Consider the following 20,450-nt stretch of genomic DNA (forward strand, 5'->3'; position numbering starts at 1 on the left):
TGTGCTTCAGTGCTCTTACCTGGTGCAATGTGCCTCAGTGCTCTTACCTGGTGCAATGTGCCTCAGTGCTCTACCGAGCGCATTGTGTATAACGTACTCTACCGGGCGCATTGTGTATAACTTGCTCTACCGGGCGCATTGTGTATAACTGGCTCTACCGGGCGCAGTGTGTATAACGCGCTCTAACTGGCGCAGTGTGTATAATGCGCTCTAACTGGCGCAGTGTGTATAACGCGCTCTAACTGGCGCAGTGTGTATAACGCGCTCTAACTGGCGAAATGTGTATAACGTGCTCTAACTGGCGAAATTTGTATAAGTCCTCAACCTGGTGCAAAGTGTATAACGTGCTGTACCTGGTGCAAATTGTATAACGTGCTGTACCTGGTGCAAAGTGTATAACGTGCTGTACCTGGTGCAAAGTGTATAACGTGCTGTACCTGGTGCAAAGTGTATAACGTGCTGTACCTGGTGCAAAGTGTATAACGTGCTGTACCTGGTGCAAAGTGTATAACGTGCTGTACCTGGTGCAAAGTGTATAACGTGCTGTACCTGGTGCAAAGTGTATAACGTGCTGTACCTGGTGCAAAGTGTATAACGTGCTGTACCTGGAGCAAAGTGTATAACGTGCTGTACCTGAAGCAAAGTGTATAACGTGCTGTACCTGGAGCAAACTGTATAACGTGCTGTACCTGGAGCAAACTGTATAACGTGCTGTACCTGGAGCAAAGTGTATAACGTGCTGTACCTGGAGCAAAGTGTATAACGTGCTGTACCTGAAGCAAAGTGTATAACGTGCTGTACCTGGAGCAAAGTGTATAACGTGCTGTACCTGGAGCAAAGTGTATAACGTGCTGTACCTGGAGCAAAGTGTATAACGTGCTGTACCTGAAGCAAAGTGTATAACGTGCTGTACCTGGAGCAAAGTGTATAACGTGCTGTACCTGGTGCAAAGTGTATAACGTGCTGTACCTGGAGCAAAGTGTATAACGTGCTGTACCTGAAGCAAAGTGTATAACGTGCTGTACCTGGAGCAAACTGTATAACGTGCTGTACCTGGAGCAAAGTGTATAACGTGCTGTACCTGGAGCAAAGTGTATAACGTGCTGTACCTGGAGCAAAGTGTATAACGTGCTGTACCTGAAGCAAAGTGTATAACGTGCTGTACCTGGAGCAAAGTGTATAACGTGCTGTACCTGGAGCAAAGTGTATAACGTGCTGTACCTGGTGCAAAGTGTATAACGTGCTCTACCTGGAGCAAAGTGTATAACGTGCTGTACCTGGAGCAAAGTGTATAACGTGCTGTACCTGGAGCAAAGTGTATAACGTGCTGTACCTGGAGCAAAGTGTATAACGTGCTGTACCTGGAGCAAAGTGTATAACGTGCTGTACCTGGTGCAAAGTGTATAACGTGCTGTACCTGGTGCAAAGTGTATAACGTGCTGTACCTGGTGCAAAGTGTATAACGTGCTGTACCTGGAGCAAAGTGTATAACGTGCTGTACCTGGAGCAAAGTGTATAACGTGCTGTACCTGGTGCAAAGTGTATAACGTGCTGTACCTGGTGCAAAGTGTATAACGTGCTGTACCTGGTGCAAAGTGTATAACGTGCTGTACCTGGTGCAAAGTGTATAACGTGCTGTACCTGGAGCAAAGTGTATAACGTGCTGTACCTGAAGCAAAGTGTATAACGTGCTGTACCTGGAGCAAACTGTATAACGTGCTGTACCTGGAGCAAAGTGTATAACGTGCTGTACCTGGAGCAAAGTGTATAACGTGCTGTACCTGGAGCAAAGTGTATAACGTGCTGTACCTGAAGCAAAGTGTATAACGTGCTGTACCTGGAGCAAAGTGTATAACGTGCTGTACCTGGAGCAAAGTGTATAACGTGCTGTACCTGGAGCAAAGTGTATAACGTGCTGTACCTGAAGCAAAGTGTATAACGTGCTGTACCTGGAGCAAAGTGTATAACGTGCTGTACCTGGTGCAAAGTGTATAACGTGCTGTACCTGGAGCAAAGTGTATAACGTGCTGTACCTGAAGCAAAGTGTATAACGTGCTGTACCTGGAGCAAAGTGTATAACGTGCTGTACCTGGAGCAAAGTGTATAACGTGCTGTACCTGGAGCAAAGTGTATAACGTGCTGTACCTGAAGCAAAGTGTATAACGTGCTGTACCTGGAGCAAAGTGTATAACGTGCTGTACCTGGAGCAAAGTGTATAACGTGCTGTACCTGGTGCAAAGTGTATAACGTGCTCTACCTGGAGCAAAGTGTATAACGTGCTGTACCTGGAGCAAAGTGTATAACGTGCTGTACCTGGAGCAAAGTGTAGAACGTGCTGTACCTGGAGCAAAGTGTATAACGTGCTGTACCTGGCGCAATATGTATAAAGTGCTCTACCTGGTGCAGTGTGCATAGGAGGTTCTACCTGGTGCAATGTGTATAAGAGGCACTACTGTGTGGTGTAATGTGAATTGGCACTATTATGTGGTCACGCCCCTTCCCCATGAAGCCATGCCCCTAAAATTTTGTGGAGCGCCTTCGGCGCGCATTGCCTATACTTTGCGGTCTGGGAGGTGGGACACCAATTCACTTTCTGCCTAAGGGCACCAAAATGTCTAGTTACACCTCTGGTGCAGGGTGTCCTGCATGCTACACAGCCCAACAGCATTGTCACCCCATCCCCCCACCTTGCAACACTTTTGTAGTGTCCAAACAAGATTAAGATTAATAATTCATCATTCCGATGGGACCCAGAAAAAGACCGCTAGGACCCCAATTTTTAAAAGTGAGGGGTCCCTGGGACCCACTTTTTTTTGGGCTCAGCGCGATCACTGCGACACCCTCACCTACCCCAACACTGACACCTTCCATTACCCCCCATATACCTCACCCAACACCATGACCTACCCTAACACTGACACCTTCCATTACCTCCATATACCTTACCCCACACCCTCACCTACCCCAACACTGACACCTTCCATTACCCCCGTATACCTTACCCCACACCCTCACCTACCCCAACACTGACACCTTCCATTACCCCCGTATACCTTACCCCACACCCTCACCTACCCCAACGCTGACACCTTCCATTACCTCCATATACCTTACCCCACACCCTGACCTACCCCAACACTGCCACCTTCCATTACCTCCATATACCTTACCCCACACCCTCACCTACCCCAACACTGACACCTTCCATTACCCCCCATATACCTCACCCAACACCATGACCTACCCTAACACTGACACCTTCCATTACCTCCATATACCTTACCCCACACCCTCACCTACCCTAACACTGACACCTTCCATTACCTCCATATACCTTACCCCACACCCTCACCTACCCTAACACTGACACCTTCCATTACCTCCATATACCTTACCCCACACCCTCACCTACCCTAACACTGACACCTTCCATTACCTCCATATACCTTACCCCACACCCTCACCTACCCTAACACTGACACCTTCCATTACCTCCATATACCTTACCCCACACCCTCACCTACCCCAACACTGACACCTTCCATTACCCCCGTATACCTTACCCCACACCCTCACCTACCCCAACACTGACACCTTCCATTACCCCCGTATACCTTACCCCACACCCTCACCTACCCCAACGCTGACACCTTCCATTACCTCCATATACCTTACCCCACACCCTGACCTACCCCAACACTGCCACCTTCCATTACCTCCATATACCTTACCCCACACCCTCACCTACCCCAACACTGACACCTTCCATTACCCCCCATATACCTCACCCAACACCATGACCTACCCTAACACTGACACCTTCCATTACCTCCATATACCTTACCCCACACCCTCACCTACCCTAACACTGACACCTTCCATTACCTCCATATACCTTACCCCACACCCTCACCTACCCCAACACTGACACCTTCCATTACCCCCGTATACCTTACCCCACACCCTCACCTACCCCAACACTGACACCTTCCATTACCCCCGTATACCTTACCCCACACCCTCACCTACCCCAACGCTGACACCTTCCATTACCTCCATATACCTTACCCCACACCCTCACCTACCCTAATACTGACACCTTCCATTACATCCATATACCTTACCCCACACCCTCACCTACCCCAACACTGACACCTTCCATTACCTCCATATACCTTACCCCACACCCTCACCTACCCTAACACTGACACCTTCCATTACCTCCATATACCTTACCCCACACCCTCACCTACCCTAATACTGACACCTTCCATTACCCCCCACATACCTTACCCCACACCCTCACCTACCCCAACACTGACACCTTCCATTACCCCCTATATACCTTACCCCACACCCTCACCTACCCTAACACTGACACCTTCCATTATATCCATATACCTTACCCCACACCCTCACCTACCCTAACACTGACACCTTCCGTTACCCCCACACCCTCACCTACCCTAACACTGACACCTTCCATTACATCCATATACCTTACCCCACACCCTCACCTACCCTAACACTGACACCTTCCATTACATCCATATACCTTACCCCACACCCTCACCTACCCTAACACTGACACCTTCCATTACCTCCATATACCTTACCCCACACCCTCACCTACCCCAACACTGACACCTTCCATTACATCCATATACCTTACCCTACACCCTCACCTACCCCAACACTGACACCTTCCATTACCTCCATATACCTTACCCCACACCCTCACCTACCCTAACACTGACACCTTCCATTACCCGCCATATACTTTACCCCACACCCTCACCTACCCTAACACTGACACCTTCCATTACACCCATATACCTTACCCCACACCCTCACCTACCCTAACACTGACACCTTCCGTTACCCCCACACCCTCACCTACCCCAACACTGACACCTTCCATTACATCCATATACCTTACCCCACACCCTCACCTACCCCAACACTGACACCTTCCATTACATCCATATACCTTACCCTACACCCTCACCTACCCCAACACTGACACCTTCCATTACCTCCATATACCTTACCCCACACCCTCACCTACCCTAACACTGACACCTTCCATTACCCGCCATATACTTTACCCCACACCCTCACCTACCCTAACACTGACACCTTCCATTACACCCATATACCTTACCCCACACCCTCACCTACCCTAACACTGACACCTTCCGTTACCCCCACACCCTCACCTACCCCAACACTGACACCTTCCATTACATCCATATACCTTACCCCACACCCTCACCTACCCTAACACTGACACCTTCCATTACCTACATATACCTTACCCCACACCCTCACCTACCCTAACACTGACACCTTCCATTACCTCCATATACCTTACCCCACACCCTCACCTACCCTAACACTGACACCTTCCATTACATCCATATACCTTACCCTACACCCTCACCTACCCTAACACTGACACCTTCCATTACCTCCATATACCTTACCCCACACCCTCACCTACCCCAACACTGACACCTTCCATTACCCGCCATATACCTTACCCCACACCCTCACCTACCCCAACGCTGACACCTTCCATTACCTCCATATACCTTACCCCACACCCTCACCTACCCTAATACTGACACCTTTCATTACCCCCATATACCTTACCCCACACCCTCACCTACCCCAACACTGACACCTTCCATTACATCCATATACCTTACCCCACACCCTCACCTACCCTAACACTGACACCTTCCATTACATCCATATACCTTACCCCACACCCTCACCTACCCTAACACTGACACCTTCCATTACATCCATATACCTTACCCCACACCCTCACCTACCCTAACACTGACACCTTCCATTACATCCATATACCTTACCCCACACCCTCACCTACCCTAACACTGACACCTTCCATTACATCCATATACCTTACCCCACACCCTCACCTACCCCAACACTGACACCTTCCATTACATCCATATACCTTACCCCACACCCTCACCTACCCTAACACTGACACCTTCCATTACATCCATATACCTTACCCCACACCCTCACCTACCCTAACACTGACACCTTCCATTACATCCATATACCTTACCCCACACCCTCACCTACCCTAACACTGACACCTTCCATTACATCCATATACCTTACCCCACACCCTCACCTACCCCAACACTGACACCTTCCATTACCTCCATATACCTTACCCCACACCCTCACCTACCCTAACACTGACACCTTCCATTACCCGCCATATACTTTACCCCACACCCTCACCTACCCTAACACTGACACCTTCCATTACACCCATATACCTTACCCCACACCCTCACCTACCCTAACACTGACACCTTCCGTTACCCCCACACCCTCACCTACCCCAACACTGACACCTTCCATTACATCCATATACCTTACCCCACACCCTCACCTACCCTAACACTGACACCTTCCATTACCTACATATACCTTACCCCACACCCTCACCTACCCTAACACTGACACCTTCCATTACCTCCATATACCTTACCCCACACCCTCACCTACCCTAACACTGACACCTTCCATTACATCCATATACCTTACCCTACACCCTCACCTACCCTAACACTGACACCTTCCATTACCTCCATATACCTTACCCCACACCCTCACCTACCCCAACACTGACACCTTCCATTACCCGCCATATACCTTACCCCACACCCTCACCTACCCCAACGCTGACACCTTCCATTACCTCCATATACCTTACCCCACACCCTCACCTACCCTAATACTGACACCTTTCATTACCCCCATATACCTTACCCCACACCCTCACCTACCCCAACACTGACACCTTCCATTACATCCATATACCTTACCCCACACCCTCACCTACCCTAACACTGACACCTTCCATTACATCCATATACCTTACCCCACACCCTCACCTACCCTAACACTGACACCTTCCATTACATCCATATACCTTACCCCACACCCTCACCTACCCTAACACTGACACCTTCCATTACATCCATATACCTTACCCCACACCCTCACCTACCCCAACACTGACACCTTCCATTACATCCATATACCTTACCCCACACCCTCACCTACCCTAACACTGACACCTTCCATTACATCCATATACCTTACCCCACACCCTCACCTACCCTAACACTGACACCTTCCATTACCTCCATATACCTTACCCCACACCCTCACCTACCCCAACACTGACACCTTCCATTACATCCATATACCTTACCCCACACCCTCACCTACCCTAACACTGACACCTTCCATTACATCCATATACCTTACCCCACACCCTCACCTACCCTAACACTGACACCTTCCATTACATCCATATACCTTACCCCACACCCTCACCTACCCTAACACTGACACCTTCCATTACATCCATATACCTTACCCCACACCCTCACCTACCCCAACACTGACACCTTCCATTACATCCATATACCTTACCCCACACCCTCACCTACCCTAACACTGACACCTTCCATTACATCCATATACCTTACCCCACACCCTCACCTACCCTAATACTGACACCTTCCATTACATCCATATACCTTACCCCACACCCTCACCTACCCTAACACTGACACCTTCCATTACATCCATATACCTTACCCCACACCCTCACCTACCCTAACACTGACACCTTCCATTACATCCATATACCTTACCCCACACCCTCACCTACCCTAACACTGACACCTTCCATTACATCCATATACCTTACCCCACACCCTCACCTACCCTAACACTGACACCTTCCATTACATCCATATACCTTACCCTACACCCTCACCTACCCTAACACTGACACCTTCCATTACCTCCATATACCTTACCCCACACCCTCACCTACCCCAACACTGACACCTTCCATTACCCGCCATATACCTTACCCCACACCCTCACCTACCCCAACGCTGACACCTTCCATTACCTCCATATACCTTACCCCACACCCTCACCTACCCTAATACTGACACCTTTCATTACCCCCATATACCTTACCCCACACCCTCACCTACCCTAACACTGACACCTTCCATTACATCCATATACCTTACCCCACACCCTCACCTACCCTAACACTGACACCTTCCATTACATCCATATACCTTACCCCACACCCTCACCTACCCTAACACTGACACCTTCCATTACATCCATATACCTTACCCCACACCCTCACCTACCCCAACACTGACACCTTCCATTACCCGCCATATACCTTACCCCACACCCTCACCTACCCCAACGCTGACACCTTCCATTACCTCCATATACCTTACCCCACACCCTCACATACCCTAACACTGACACCTTCCATTACACCCATATACCTTACCCCACACCCTCACCTACCCTAACACTGACACCTTCCGTTACACCCATATACCTTACCCCACACCCTCACCTACCCTAACACTGACACCTTCCATTACACCCATATACCTTACCCCACACCCTCACCTACCCTAACACTGACACCTTCCGTTACCCCCACACCCTCACCTACCCCAACACTGACACCTTCCATTACCCCCATATACCTTACCCCACACCCTCACCTACCCCAACACTGACACCTTCCATTACCCCCCATATACCTTACCCCACACCCTCACCTACCCCAACACTGACACCATCCATTACCCCCCACATACCTTACCCCACACCACCTACCCCAACACTGACACCTTCCATTACCCCCACATACCTTACCCCACACCTTGACTACCCTAATACTGACACCTTCCATTACCCCCATATACCTTACCCCACACCCTCACCTACCCTAACACTGACACCTTCCATTACCTCCAAATACCTTACCCCACACCCTCACCTACCCTAACACTGACACTTTCCATTACCTCCATATACCTTACCCCACACCCTCACCTACCCTAATACTGACACCTTCCATTACCCCCACATACCTTACCCTACACCCTCACCTACCCTAACACTGACACCTTCCATTACCTCCATATACCTTACCCCACACCCTCACCTACCCTAACACTGACACCTTCCATTACCTCCAAATACCTTACCCCACACCCTCACCTACCCTAACACTGACACTTTCCATTACCTCCATATACCTTACCCCACACCCTCACCTACCCTAACACTGACACCTTCCATTACCTCCATATACCTTACCCCACACCCTCACCTACCCTAATACTGACACCTTCCATTACCTCCATATACCTTACCCCACACCCTCACCTACCCTAACACTGACACCTTCCATTACCTCCATATACCTTACCCCACACCCTCACCTACCCTAACACTGACACCTTCCGTTACCTCCATATACCTTACCCCACACCCTCACCTACCCTAACACTGACACCTTCCATTACCTACATATACCTTACCCCACACACTCACCTACCCTAACACTGACACCTTCCATTACCTCCATATACCTTACCCTACACCCTCACCTACCCTAACACTGACATCTTCCGTTACCTCCATATACCTTACCCCACACCCTCACCTACCCTAACACTGACACCTTCCATTACATCCATATACCTTACCCCACACTCTCACCTACACTAACACTGACACCTTCCGTTACCCCCACACCCTCACCTACCCCAACACTGACACCTTCCATTACCCCCATATACCTTACCCCACACCCTCACCTACCCTAACACTGACACCTTCCATTACCCCCATATACCTTACCCCACACCCTCACCTACCGTAATACTGACACCTTCCATTACCCCCACATACCTTACCCCACACCCTGACCTACCCCAACACTGACACCTTCCATTACCCCCACATACCTTACCCTACACCCTGACCTACCCCAACACTGACACCTTCCATTACCCCCACATACCTTAACCCACACCCTCACCTACCACAACACTGACACCTTCCATTACCCCCACATACCTTACCCTACACCCTGACCTACCCCAACACTGACACCTTCCATTACCCCCATATACCTTACCCCACACCCTCACCTACCCTAACACTGACACCTTCCGTTACCCTCACATACCTTACCCCACACCTTGACTACCCTAATACTGACACCTTCCATTACCCCCATATACCTTACCCCACACCCTCACCTACCCTAATACTGACACCTTCCATTACCCCCACATACCTTACCCTACACCCTCACCTACCCTAACACTGACACCTTCCATTACCTCCATATACCTTACCCCACACCATCACCTACCCTAATACTGACACCTTCCATTACCTCCATATACCTTACCCCACACCCTCACCTACCCTAACACTGACACTTTCCATTACCTCCATATACCTTACCCCACACCCTCACCTACCCTAACACTGACACCTTCCATTACCTCCATATACCTTACCCCACACCCTCACCTACCCTAATACTGACACCTTCCATTACCTCCATATACCTTACCCCACACCCTCACCTACCCTAACACTGACACCTTCCATTACCTCCATATACCTTACCCTACACCCTCACCTACCCTAACACTGACACCTTCCGTTACCTCCATATACCTTACCCCACACCCTCACCTACCCTAACACTGACACCTTCCATTACCTACATATACCTTACCCCACACCCTCACCTACCCTAACACTGACACCTTCCATTACCTCCATATACCTTACCCTACACCCTCACCTACCCTAACACTGACACCTTCCGTTACCTCCATATACCTTACCCCACACCCTCACCTACCCTAACACTGACACCTTCCATTACATCCATATACCTTACCCCACACCCTCACCTACACTAACACTGACACCTTCCGTTACCCCCACACCCTCACCTACCCCAACACTGACACCTTCCATTACCCCCATATACCTTACCCCACACCCTCACCTACCCTAACACTGACACCTTCCATTACCCCCATATACCTTACCCCACACCCTCACCTACCGTAATACTGACACCTTCCATTACCCCCACATACCTTACCCCACACCCTCACCTACCCTAACACTGACACCTTCCATTACCCCCACATACCTTACCCCACACCCTCACCTACCCCAACACTGACACCTTCCATTACCCCCATATACCTTACCCCACACCCTGACCTACCCTAAAACTGACACCTTCCATTACCCCCCATATACCTTATCCCAGCACCCTCACCTACCCCAACACTGACACCTTCCATTACCCCCCACATACCTTACCCCACACCCTCACCTACCCTAACACTGACACCTTCCATTACCTCCATATACCTTACCCCACACCCTCACCTACCCTAACACTGACACCTTCCATTACCTACATATACCTTACCCCACACACTCACCTACCCTAACACTGACACCTTCCATTACCCCCCACATACCTTACCCCACACCCTCACCTACCCTAACACTGACACCTTCCATTACCCCCCATATACCTTATCCCAACACCCTCACCTACCCTAACACCTTCCATTACCCCATATACCTTACCACACACCCTCACCTACCCTAACACCTTTCTTTACCCCATATACCTTACTCCACACCCTCACCTACCCTAACACCTTCCATTACCCCATATACCTTACCCAACACCCTCACCTACCCTAACACCTTCCATTACCCCCACATACCTTACCCCACACCCTGACCTACCCTAACACCTTCCATTACCCCATATACCTTACCCTACACCCTGACCTACCATTACCCCATATACCTTACCCCACACCCTCACCTACCCTAACACCTTCCATTACCCCATATACCGTAGCCCACACCCTCACCTACCCTAACACCTTCCATTACCCCCACATACCTTACCCCACACCCTGACCTACCCTAACACCTTCCATTACCCCATATACCTTACCCCACACCCTCACCTACCCTAACACCTTCCATTACCCCCCATATACCTTACCCAACACCCTCACCTACCCCAACACCTTCCATTACCCCCACATACCTTACCCCACACCCTCACCTACCTTAACACCTTCCATTACCTCATATACCTTACCCCACACCCTCACCTACCCTAACACCGACACCTTCCATTACCCCCATATACCTTACCCCACACCCTGACCTACCGTAATACTGACACCTTCCATTACATCCATATACCTTACCCCACACCCTCACCTACCCCAACACTGACACCTTCCATTACCCCCCATATACCTTACCCCACACCCTCACCTACCCTAACACCGACACCTTGCCAAGACATCAGATACTATACACTATACCATGATCTACTTTAATGCTTTCTGTACACCAAAACTTTGACAGACATTACAAAGCACCTTGTCTACAGACACCCTGATCTACGCTGTCCCATCCTATGCTACACTGCATCTCTATGTTATACAGTAGGTATCTCTAGCAACACGCACACCCTGGCCGGAACCCTGACATATTATAACTAAAGCATGAAACATACGTGCATGTATACACGCACACGCAGCGACAGAACTCACCTGAAGGGAAAAAGAGATGTAAATGGCCACAGACCCAGTGACTGAGCCCAAACCCAGGAACGTTCCACAGTCACTGCAGAGAGAGTACATACAAATCACACACAGATCACTGCTGATATACAGAGAGTACATACAAATCACACACACACACACACACACACACACACACACACAGATCACTGCTGATATACAGAGAGTACATACATATCACACACACACACACACACACCACTGCTGATATACAGAGAGTACATACAGATCACACACACACACACACACACACACACACACAGATCACTGCTGATATACAGAGAGTACATACATATCACACACACACACACACACACACACACACACAGATCACTGCTGATATACAGAGAGTACATACATATCACACACACACACACACACACACACACAGATCACTGCTGATATACAGAGAGTACATACAAATCACACACAGATCACTGCTGATATACAGAGAGTACATACAAATCACACACAGATCACTGCTGATATACAGAGAGTACATACAGATCACACACAGAGAGTGACATTATAATAATCATGGTGTCCGGGAACCCACCTGACTGCGAGACACGAGGTGACCTCATTACCACATGGCTCAGTGAGTAAAGGTAAGCAGCTCAGACCATCCCACTTGGTGAGGAAACACGGGGGTGGGCGACGCTCCCTCTTATGCGGGATCTGTACAGTGTAGAGTCGGAGGCTGTTCCTCTGATCCGTCCCTTTCCCAAACCTGCAGGAGAAACATATACAGGCGATGTATGACAGTGTACCCTGTGCTGTACCACCCCCATCCGCAGTGTATGACAGTGTACCCTGTGCTGTACCACCCATCCGCAGTGTATGACAGTGTACCCTGTGCTATGCCACCCATCCGCGGTGTATGACAGTGTACCCTGTGCTATGCCACCCATCCGCGGTGTATGACAGTGTATCCTGTGCTGTACCACCCATCCGCGGTGTATGACAGTGTACCCTGTGCTATGCCACCCATCCGCAGTGTATGACAGTGTACCCTGTGCTATGCCACCCATCCGCGGTGTATGACAGTGTACCCTGTGCTATGCCACCCATCCGCGGTGTATGACAGTGTACCCTGTGCTGTACCACCCATCCGCGCGGTGTATGACAGTGTACCCTGTACTGTACCACCCATCCGCGGTGTATGACAGTGTACCCTGTCCTCTCTTCCCATCCGCGGTGTATGACAGTGTACCCTGTCCTCTCTTCCCATCCGCGGTGTATGACAGTGTACCCCGTCCTCTCTTTCCATCCGCGGTGTATGACAGTGTACCCCGTCCTCTCTTCCCATCCGCGGTGTATGACAGTGTACCCCGTCCTCTCTTCCCATCCGCGGTGTATGACAGTGTACCCCCGTCCTCTCTTCCCATCCGCGGTGTATGACAGTGTACCCCGTCCTCTCTTCCCATCCGCGGTGTATGACAGTGTACCCCGTCCTCTCTTCCCATCCGCGGTGTATGACAGTGTACCCTGTCTTCTCTTCCCATCCGCGGTGTATGACAGTGTACCCTGTCCTCTCTTCCCATCCGCGGTGTATGACAGTGTACCCTGTCCTCTCTTCCCATCCGCGGTGTATGACAGTGAACCCTGTCCTCTCTTCCCATCCGCGGTGTATGACAGTGTACCCTGTCCTCTCTTCCCATCCGCGGTGTATGACAGTGTACCCTGTGCTCTCTTCCCATCCGCGGTGTATGACAGTGTACCCTGTCCTCTCTTCCCATCCGCGGTGTATGACAGTGTACCCTGTCCTCTCTTCCCATCCGCGGTGTATGACAGTGTACCCTGTCCTCTCTTCCCATCCGCGGTGTATGACAGTGTACCCTGTGCTCTCTTCCCATCCGCGGTGTATGACAGTGTACCCCGTACTCTCTTCCCATCCGCGGTGTTTGACAGTGTACCCTGTCCTCTCTTCCCATCCGCGGTGTATGACAGTGTACCCCGTCCTCTCTTCCCATCCGCGGTGTATGACAGTGTACCCTGTACTGTGCCACCCATCCACGGTGTATGACAGTGTACCCCGTCCTCTCTTCCCATCCGCGGTGTATGACAGTGTACCCCGTCCTTTCTTCCCATCCGCAGTGTATGACAGTGTACCCTGTGCTCTCTTCCCATCCGCGGTGTATGACAGTGTACCCTGTGCTCTCTTCCCATCCGCGGTGTATGACAGCGTACCCCGTCCTCTCTTCCCATCCGCGGTGTATGACAGTGTACCCTGTCATCTCTTCCCATCCGCGGTGTATGACAGTGTACCCTGTCCTCTCTTCCCATCCGCGGTGTATGACAGTGTACCCCGTCCTCTCTTCCCATCCGCGGTGTATGACAGTGTACCCTGTACTGTACCACCCATCCACGGTGTATGACAGTGTACCCCGTCCTCTCTTCCCATCCGCGGTGTATGACAGTGTACCCTGTCCTTTCTTCCCATCCGCGGTGTATGACAGTGTACCCCGTCCTCTCTTCCCATCCGCGGTGTATGACAGTGTACCCTGTCCTCTCTTCCCATCCGCGGTGTATGACAGTGTACCCCGTCCTCTCTTCCCATCCGCGGTGTATGACAGTGTACCCCGTCCTCTCTTCCCATCCGCGGTGTATGACAGTGTACCCCGTCCTCTCTTCCCATCCGCGGTGTATGACAGTGTACCCCGTCCTCTCTTCCCATCCGCGGTGTATGACAGTGTACCCCGTCCTCTCTTCCCATCCGCGGTGTATGACAGTGTACCCCGTCCTCTCTTCCCATCCGCGGTGTATGACAGTGTACCCCGTCCTCTCTTCCCATCCGCGGTGTATGACAGTGTACCCCGTCCTCTCTTCCCATCTGCGGTGTATGACAGTGTACCCTGTGCTCTCTTCCCATCCGCAGTGTATGACAGTGTACCCTGTCCTTTCTTCCCATCCGCAGTGTATGACAGTGTACCCCGTCCTCTCTTCCCATCCGCGGTGTATGACAGTGTACTCTGTCCTCTCTTCCCATCCGCGGAGTATGACAGTGTACCCCGTCCTCTCTTCCCATCCGCGGTGTATGACAGTGTACCCCGTCCTCTCTTCCCATCCGCGGAGTATGACAGTGTACCCCGTCCTCTCTTCCCATCCGCGGAGTATGACAGTGTACCCCGTCCTCTCTTCCCATCCGCGGTGTATGACAGTGTACCCTGTCCTCTCTTCCCATCCGCGGAGTATGACAGTGTACCCTGTGCTATGCCACCCATCCGCGGTGTATGACAGTGTACCCCGTCCTCTCTTCCCATCCGCGGTGTATGACAGTGTAACCAGTCCTCTCTTCCCATCCGCGGTGTATGACAGTGTACCCCGTCCTCTCTTCCCATCCGCGGTGTATGACAGTTTACCCCGTCCTCTCTTCCCATCCGCGGTGTATGACAGTGTACCCCGTCCTCTCTTCCCATCCGCGGTGTATGACAGTGTACCCTGTCCTCTCTTCCCATCCGCGGTGTATGATAGTGTACCCTGTACTCTCTTCCCATCCGCGGTGTATGACAGTGTACCCTGTACTCTCTTCCCATCCGCGGTGTATGACAGTGTACCCTGTCCTCTCTTCCCATCCGCGGTGTATGACAGTGTACCCCGTCCTCTCTTCCCATCCGCGGTGTATGACAGCGTACCCCGTCCTCTCTTCCCATCCGCGGTGTATGACAGTGTACCCTGTCCTCTCTTCCCATCCGCGTGTATGACAGTGTACCCCGTTGTCAAAGTCAGAAAAATATCACGCTGCACATTGCCATATATGCACCTCATGCGTGTCCCCGCTGCACGTGCATGAGCCCTCCCGTGCGTGCGTATACTCGCCTTTGCGTGCACTCGCAGGCGCACGGTATGCGCATTTACGGTAGAGTTTGTGTGCGTCTAGCGTGCGACTCGATCGTTACATATTTTAGTCATATAATGTATTTTGTAGATTATGGTCCCTTTGATAGAATCTGAAAGTTTAGTTAATGTAGTATGTTCGGAGACAAAGAGATCCCTCTTTGTTTGATACGAAGGGTCAGACAGGGGTTACACAGTGGTGTTTAGTATCCATCGGAAGAGTATATAATTAGCAATATTCCGGTGTTGGTTAGAACCAGATTAATCGCTCGTGCGTATAGTTATGACTATAAGAAGTTTATGGACATTTACTATATTTGCAGTTTATTACCCATGCGGCGGGAAACCTGAGTTTCCCTCCCACCTGAGCAGTTTGAAATAGTCACAGCCCACCTGTATGAACCAACCTATGACCTTTTGTTATAATGCGGAGATGGATTCCTGTGTCCAATGAACAATAAGAATGTAGGGAATGTACTGTACTGTGTGTAAGTGTATATAAAGACAAGCCGACCTGAGCCAGCCCCACTCTACTCTTCTCAACGGTTCTCATCACTGATAATCGGGAGCTGGATATCCAGGAAGGCGCCTGCGATTGTTTCCCCTTGTGCGTAAGTTCTCTGCAACCATTTTATCTCCTATTAATGTTGTAAGCCATTCTCTCTCTCTTTCCCCTTAAATGTAATTGTGCCACTATTGTATTTTAACGTGTAGTAATTCTGTTAGGTGTTTATGTTAGTTTGGTAGTGTATAAATTGTACTGTGTATTCTTTTGCAATTGAACGTTCATTCTCTCCCTTAAAAGGTGTTAGAACCTTAGACCGGTATTTGAGTGTTTATTATATTGCTAAGTGTTCTCAGAGCGTCACAGACGCTCATACAGCTTTTAAACTAACAAGGTTACACTGCGTTGCATTTACACCTTATCACTGCACAAAGGTTTACAGTATAAGTACATTACTTATGAAATAGTTATTAAGGTTTAATTCTGTGAGCGTCAGCGCCGCTTGTGATCTCCTCGTGGTCTCGAGCGTCCGCTACGCTGGTAGCGTATCATTACGGTAGTCGGCAGCCTATAGCGTGCTTGCCTCTACGCATTAAGCCGTGAGCGAACGTGCCGCTCGTGCGTCTCTACCACGGCTAAGCGTTTGCTACGCTAAGTGCGTACCCTTACGGTATATCATACGCCAATTGCGTACTGTGTTCATTAACCTTTTAGAGTGTTTAAAATAGGATAAATCAGTAGGCTTTATCAATTGGGGGCTCGGCCGCTCTTCATATATCCGCACTAGGTAACTTTAGCAGACATTATCGGTCAGCAAAGGGCGGGAAGGTGGTATCCCTCGCAGTGCTGACCAGATAAGCGTCTGCTTCGCTTAGTAAGGAGTGCTGAGGGAATCCGGAACCGGAAGGTAGGAACAGTACGTTATTGTCTTTTTAAAACTGTTTAGTTTCTGTTTTGCGTACGTACGCATAAGCACACACACCTGTATTTCTTGCTTAGTAGTATTTGTCCGTATCTCATTCTCCTGATTGCCACATACCATTGATAACGTGCTCAGAGATTTGTTGTTATTAATAGTTAAAAGATAAAAAGTAATATTTAAGGGAATAATTGTAAAAGACACGCACACAGTCTCGCCTAGAAATACAAGGGAGATTTGGGTGGTGTCCAGTGAATGATTACAGTTAAAGATCATTTACATTGATAAACGTGTAGTTGTGTTACTGTGGACGTACTTGGTTTGTGTACACGTGTCCTTACAAGGGCAGGGCGTACACGACGCAAGGGTCGACGCACGGAGCGTATATTACGCAACGGAGCGTACGGATACGCCCACATAATACAAACCGCACGATAGTATTGTTTTAGTAGGCGATAAGGAAGTAACGCGATAATAACACAAATCTATCTCAAACCCAAAAGTTAAAGTTAAAAGAAAAACCTTCTCTGTTGCAATTCTTCTGGGTTAGGCTAATACCGAATGAAAGGAATTCTGTACAGAAATAAGAGTGTTCTTTTTACGGACGTGGGAACCATAGGCAATTAGAAAGAGGTACACCAGCGAAAGTGATAGCGCGGGGTGGCTTGGGAGGCGTCCCTTGTTAGTCTCGACATATTATGAGCAGTAGAGTCTGCTGTACATAACAGACCAGGAGGTCACGAACCAGGAGGTTCAGGTACAGTAGACTAGAAGTAGAGAGCACAACCGAAGAGGGTTGGTGCGAGACCCATATAGGCCAACAAAGCTCATTGCTGAAGGAATTCGCAGCCGAAATTTTCGATTCCGTTGATCGTTCCGCACATAAGATTAGTTGCTTGTGTGCAGATACGATTGTACCGCATGTGATTGTGTGCATTAGCGTGTCTTGAATATTCATAAGAACGCTACTTGCACATTGTTAACGTGATTTGTGTAATTTTTTTTATTTTAAGGGAAGTAGCCTGATCACTCAGGGACATTCCAATGGCTGATACTTGCTGGGGAGGGTAACATACTCCCACACGCCCGAGCAAGTAGACGTTCATAGGTGCCCTAGGTTGGGTACGGAACCTCTGGGAACTTTGGTCGCCGTATTGGCCTGCGTGGGCGGGAGTTAAGTGGGCGGACCTCGGTGCAAAACCCCCACCGCAGCCTTACACCGGACATCTTGGTTTTTGTAAGGGTTGCCGAAGACCCTGATTTGAAGTCAGAGGTAGTGAAAGTAGCACCTGCAAAGATGGGGGCCAGTTGTTCAGGTAAGGGGCGATCAACCGAGGTTCAGGTTGATTTGGTAAACCGACCAATCGGGTCGGCAAGGTATATCATGTGTGAGAAATATGGTCATCACACAGAGATGTTGTGCAATGAATGGGAAAGGATGACTGTGCATGACGGGGAGAAGTTTCCCCGGGTAGGTACTTTAAACCCAGAAGTATTACAGAATTTAAAGAGAAGAGTTTGCCTGATTAAATCTTCAAAAAGGCGTATCAGACATTATGACTATTTAACATTGTGGCAACAGGAAGGTGAAATACAAAGGGGGTTGGCGCAAGCCGCTGGATCTAACCCTATCAGGAAACTGATAGCCACTGCACCCCCACCACCATACATACCTGGAGAGAAATTGGTTGCAGAGAATGGCACACAGGGTTATGATAAATGTATAGAAGTTTAAGATAATGTAACCAAAGTAATTAATGCTAATACTAATCCGTGCAAGTTGTACCCTGTTTTGAACTTTCCCCAGGATTGTGACCAAGAGGATGAGCCCACTACAATATCAGCACTCTCTCTAGCAGCCACCATAGCAGAAACAACAGTGGGCACGGCCCAACCCATAAGATTAGTATCAAAGGCCCCTAGCGGAGGGACAGGTGAGGTCGTATCGACTGGTAAGTACGGCACCATACACTATGCTGAAACCATTTCACCAAGTATTGTAGAATCTACACAGAATGATATCATTGCGCTTAATCCTGTCAGGGTAATTGCGGTCCCAAATGGGCGAACTGAAGCCTCAGGAGCAACTCCTGTCAGGAACATCGCCATGCACTGTCCCTTTTCCCGAGCAGAATTAAGATCAATGATGTCTGAATTCCCTGATCCTAGGAAAGACTTAGTTGCATGTCAAAAGTATATTAGAGAGCTAGGAAATTCTGCAGAGCCAAATAACAAAGATTGGAGGACAGTTTTGAGGGCATGTTTACCCCCCAATGTTGATTCGTTAAAGTTTATCGCTGATTGCAAGTTAGATGAGGAAGTACCACTAACAGAAGAGTATAATCAGGATAATGTAAAGAGAATCAACTTACAGTTAGGAGTATATTTTCCTGCAGTAGTAAAGTGGAATAAAATCTTTACAATAAAACAAAAGGAAGGTGAATCCACACCAGAGTATTTTCACCGGGCTCTGCAGGATATGGCTAGGTACACTGGTATAGATGACATTAAAACTAATGTACACCACAGGGAAGTAGCTGTTTCTGTATTAATGGACGGTTTAAAAGAGGTTTTAAGGAATAGAATACAAACCACTAGGCCTGATTGGAGAGGTATGTCGGTGGATGCA

At 49.4% G+C, this 20,450-nt stretch overlaps 1 protein-coding gene across 1 annotated transcript in view; it reads right to left on the reverse strand.

Moving 5' to 3' along the window:
* PREB (prolactin regulatory element binding) overlaps window positions 1-20,450 on the reverse strand; it is a 115,549-nt gene that overhangs the window by 42,931 nt on the left and 52,168 nt on the right. The window contains exons 7-8 of the mRNA XM_063914898.1: window positions 13,117-13,290; window positions 12,531-12,603 (exon numbers count right to left, since the gene is read on the reverse strand). Coding sequence (XP_063770968.1) covers window positions 12,531-12,603; window positions 13,117-13,290 — 247 coding nt within the window. The remainder of the gene's footprint in view (window positions 1-12,530; window positions 12,604-13,116; window positions 13,291-20,450) is intronic.

The sequence above is a fragment of the Pseudophryne corroboree genome, chromosome 4, assembly GCF_028390025.1.
Source record: "Pseudophryne corroboree isolate aPseCor3 chromosome 4, aPseCor3.hap2, whole genome shotgun sequence".
Lineage (NCBI taxonomy): Eukaryota > Metazoa > Chordata > Amphibia > Anura > Myobatrachidae > Pseudophryne > Pseudophryne corroboree.